Below are 5,000 nucleotides of genomic sequence, written 5' to 3'. Positions count from 1 at the left end.
CCATGGAAGGGAGCACGGAAAAGAAGAAGGTGTGATTGGAAGAGCTGTGCTGTTGCAATCTGCAATAAGGCATTTATATATACACACAGAGGGTAAGGGTAGGAATTACAGGCGTTTAGAAGTGATCACATGGTGGAGTGACTAAGCACGGATTTGCCACACATTTTTGTGAGTGTGATCATATTGAGGATAATGAACTATGTGTGTTTATTTAATTTCTTTTGAGGATACCAAGTAAAAGATGGATTAAGATTCACGTGTGTGTATAGGTAAAAGACACACAGTGAGCGCTCTCAAAGAAACAGCAGCTGAAAATCCAGGATAAACGCATATAAAAATCCTCAGTAAAACATATACATATAAAATGCAGCGCTGTAAAATGATCAAATCATGCAAATCAACACAATAATAGTCCTGAAAAGGTGCTCATTAATTCCCAGTGTCAATGGAAAGAATGCAAACTAACCAGAAGCGCATTTAAAGTATGCATGTGTGTAAGAAATCCTGGAGATTCCCCTCTCTCCCTCTGGTCTGAAAATGGATATGTGCTGAAATGGATGATAACGCCCTCTTGTGAAAAAGCGAAATCCTGCAGGCCAGGAAGCTCCCAGGATAGGATATTCCTCTTTAATGGAACCCGGGCTGGGATTGAAATCACTCTGTGGCTGTGAAATTGGGAGAGAGACCCCTCACAGAGAACACAGAGAGATACTCATAGTGTAGTATATTACTTCAATTTATTTAAAAAAACCAAGTAAAAAACATGTAAATCAGGTGGCAAGTGAAAGTGACCCACTGACCCTCTTAAAATTAAAGGTGGCCACCGGGCCTCCACATGGCACTGGCAGCGTAGTGTCAACGACGTCCACAGGCTCCTACTGACGCGTTTCGTGCGCACGCACTTCTTCTGAGGTAGAGCTCAGGAACAGTCCACTGCACAAGACCACTAGAGAGAGTGTGTGTGTGTGTGTGTGTGTGTGTGTAGGGGGCAAAAATGAGCAGTTAACCAATGCAGTGCAGACACAGCCCCACAGACAAAAATGAGCAGTTAACCAATGCAGTGCAGTCACAGCCCCTCTGCATGGGAGAAAAATGTTTTTCCTGGAGTTTCTGTTTTACGTAGGGAAAAAGTGCTTGGGGAGAAATCTCTCTACTGGAGCCCTGGGTAGCAGTAAAACCTAGCATAAGGTTCCAACCCTTACCCAGTCTATCCAAAACAAAAAGATGTAGTGGCTGCTAGAGTTGCACCGATACCGATATCTGTACCGGTGCTGATACTGAGCATTTGCATGAGTACTTGTGCTTGTGCAAATGCTCCGATACCTAAAACCGATACCTTTGTGGTGCAATTTGAGCCCATACCAAATGAACCAGCTCAAATAGTACTTTGAACAGGAATGCGGTGTGATTCCTGTCCGAATCACATGCATTTTCCCTGCAGGTGCGGTGCACTGCAAAATGAATGGCTCAAATTGCATTGCAAATTGCACAGCACCCACAAGGAAACTGCATGTAATTCGGACAGGAATCGCACCGCATTCCTGTTTAAATCACATGCAATTCTTTGCTGTATGATTTAAGCCCATTCATTTTGTATGAAATCACACCACAAAGGTATCAGTAATTAGTATTGGCAAGTACTTGAGTACAAGTATTGGTACTCATAGTCGCCGATAAAAAAAACGGTATTGGTGCAACTCTAGTGGTTGCATTCGTTTTTGGCTAAAACATTTTCAGTAAATACCTCACAGGAAGAGACAAGGATGTTGCAAGAAATGCAACGTCCTTGTCTCTTCCTGTGAGCTGAACTAAAAACTTCTTCTGTGAACTGTATTGGAGATGAACAAAGGCAGACATGAGGGCCAGGGTCCTAGTTCATTACCTTTAAAAATGAGATTTATTATAAATAGTAAAATACTCACAAGAGAAATAGAATCAAATGGAAAGCATGTCACAAAGGATGCAATGATGCACTGTAGACCTCTGAATAGCTGGTGGCTGGCGTGTTTTGAGGTTGTACCCCTTCCTCAGAGCCAGTCTCTGAGGAAGAGGTACAACCTTGAAACACGTCAGCCACCAGCTATCCAGAGGTCTACAGTCCCCCACCAGACCACCTTCAGGGGTTATGGACCACATTGCATCCTTTGTGACATGCTTTCCATTTGATTTTATTTCTCTTGTGAGTATTTTACTATTTATAATAAATCAAATTTTTAAAGATAATGCACCAGGCCTGTGTGCCCTCTCTTTGTTTCTTATATACAGTTGTCTGGATTTCCCTGGTCCGTTGAGGCAACAAGGTTTGCATTCCTTTCTTACTCATGTGGGGATATTGACATTGTGGAGTCCACTGTCCAGCGCAGGGGTACATGCATTTGGTTGCTTTATTCTTCTTTCCATGTTTGAGGTCCAGCCTGGGTGACAACCATGGCTCAATCCATAGATACAGTTGGGAAATCAGTGAAGCCACCCAGGGACAGGAATTGTGGTATTTGCAGGATTAGGACTAAAGTACAAAAAATCCACTGCAATGAATTAGATTTTACCTTCCACTGAACTAGATTCAGTAAAATTATAATATCCTTGTTCTTTGCACTGTTTTATATAGTTAAGCCATCACATTATTTTGTTTGAGACATCACATTATTTTATTTTGTTGTTCTCCAAAGCCTTTTTCAGGGCTTGTTTTACCTCCCTGTTCCTCAAGCTGTAAATAACAGGGTTCAACATGGGAGTCATAATTGTATAAAGTACAGCCACCACTTTGACATCCTTGTTCATGACGTAAGTTAAGGATGGCCAGATGTAGCTGAAGATGCCACTGCCGTAATAGAGTGCCACCACTGTGAAGTGAGAAGCACAAGTAGAGAAAGTTTTAAGACGTCCTTTACTGGTGCTAATTTTGGAAACTGCGGCAATAATTCGACCATAGGTCACCAGAATAAAAGTCAATGGCCCCACACCTGCTAAAACCACCACTATTAAAAACACAGCCTCCCCAAGCCGCGGGTCAGAACAAGACAATTTGAAGAGAGGAGTGACATCACAGAAAAAGTGGTCCACTTTATTGGGACCACAGAAGTTAAGGTGTAAGATGGAGATGGCTTGAGTCAGCGAGTTGACAAGTCCACAGGCCCAGCAGGCAATGACCATCCGGATGCGGACCTCCTTGCTTATGATAAGCATATAGTTCAGAGGGAAGCAGATAGCCACATATCGGTCATAAGCCATGACCGCTAGAAGATAACATTCAGCTACCACAAAGAACTGAAAGAATGAGAGCTGGGTGACACAGCCAGAGAAAGAGATAGTCTTCCGGGCAGTGGCTAAAATAAAGAGAAGTTTGGGAACAGTAACAGAAGAAAAGATGATGTCAATGATGGACAGGTTGGCTAAGAAGAAGTACATTGGTGTGTGTAGTCGATGGCTGGAGGAGATGACAGAAAGGATGAGTAGGTTACCAATGACAGTGATGAGATAGATGCAGAGGAAGACCAAGAAGAGGAAAAGCTGAGGTTCTGTATCTTCCGATAAGCCAACAACCACAAACACAGACACCAAAGTCTGGTTTTCCTGGTCAGCTTTTTCCATTGGGTCACAGTCAATCTGAGAAACAACAGAGAGGCATAAAAGAATGTTTTGTCCCAGGACCCTTTTATCATATCAGTAGGCAAAGGTTATTGATCATTTTATTATCATAACTTTTAAAACCACACCCCAAAGCTTATCTTTAACCACTGCAGTACCACACTATAGCCGAAAGATGGCTACAGCGTAGATTTCTTGTTCTGGGAGGGTATCCATAGACTTCCTCCCAGAACCCCGCCCCCTGGGACCCACATCGGGCTTGCCTTGTGACTGCTGTGTCCTTTGGATACAGCTGATCACAGATTGCGGTAAAGGACACATCACAGCATCAATTTACCATGTGATCAGCTGTGTCCAATCACAGCTGATCACATGTAAACAGACTTGCTTTGTCTGTGTGAGGAAAAAAGAGTTGGCACTGGGCAAGGCTGTTAGTATTTTGTTTACACTGATAATTAGGTCACTGATTATCAGTGCAGCCCAGGGGCAGACTGACAACTCATGGGGCCCCCGGGCAATAGGGGATCATGGGGCCCCTGTGTCCTTGCCCAAACTCAAAAAAGCCTATGAAAAAGGTACCATGGGCATCTCATGGGGCCCCCTACTGACCCCAGGCCTTAGGGCAGTGCCCGAGTTTTCAAATGGTCAGTCCGCCCCTGGTGCAGCCCCATCAGTGCGGCCCATCAGTGACCATCAATGCCACCTATCAGTGCCCATCAGTGCAGCCTCATCAGTGCCCATCATTGCAGCCTCACCAGTGCCCATTAGTGCAGCCTCATCAGTGCACATCAGTGAAGAAGAAAATTTACTTATCTACAACATTTTATAACAAACACTATGAAAAACTTTTTTTTTAATTTTCGTTTTTCGTTTCTTTTTTAGCAAAAAATAAAAACCCCAGTGGTAATTAAATACCACCAAAATAAAGCTCTGTCTGTCTAAAAAAATTATAAAAATGTCATATGGATACAGTGTTGCATGACTGTCAAAGTGCAATAGTGCTGAAATCTTAACATTGGCCTGGGCAGAAAGAGAGGGTGAAAGTGCCCGGTATTGAAGTGGTTAACCACTTCAAGTGCGGACACTTTTACCCCCTTTCTGTCCAGGCCAATTTTCAGCTTTCAGTGCTATCACACTGAATGACAATTGCACAGTCATGCAACACTGTACCCATATGAATTTTTTAGAATTTTTTTAAGACAGATAAAACTTTATTTTGGTGGTATTTATTCACCACTGGGATTTTTATTTTTTTTTGTTATATAAATGAAAAAGTCCAAAAATTTTGAAAAAAAGTGTTTTTCTTATAAAATTTTGCAAATAAATAATCTTTCTTTGTAAATATTGGCCAAAATGTATTCAGTTATCTTTTTAGTAAAAAAAATAATAACCCAAATTAGTTTATAACCAAA

At 42.2% G+C, this 5,000-nt stretch overlaps 1 protein-coding gene across 1 annotated transcript; it reads right to left on the bottom strand.

Annotated features, from left to right (window-relative positions):
* Positions 1-2,588: 2,588 nt before the first annotated feature.
* Positions 2,589-3,591, bottom strand: LOC149463601 (olfactory receptor 5A2-like). Its single transcript, XM_089675370.1, has one exon. The coding sequence runs from the start codon at positions 3,589-3,591 to the stop codon at positions 2,644-2,646; it is 948 nt and encodes a 315-aa protein (XP_089531496.1). The 3' UTR covers positions 2,589-2,643.
* Positions 3,592-5,000: the final 1,409 nt, after the last annotated feature.

This window comes from Staurois parvus, unplaced genomic scaffold (genome assembly GCF_062004578.1).
Source record: "Staurois parvus isolate SC_StPar_1 unplaced genomic scaffold, SC_StPar_1.0 ptg000154l, whole genome shotgun sequence".
Classification (NCBI taxonomy): domain Eukaryota; kingdom Metazoa; phylum Chordata; class Amphibia; order Anura; family Ranidae; genus Staurois; species Staurois parvus.
The sequence above is the reverse complement of the archived record's forward strand: the minus strand, read 5'-3'. Positions and strand labels throughout refer to the sequence as shown.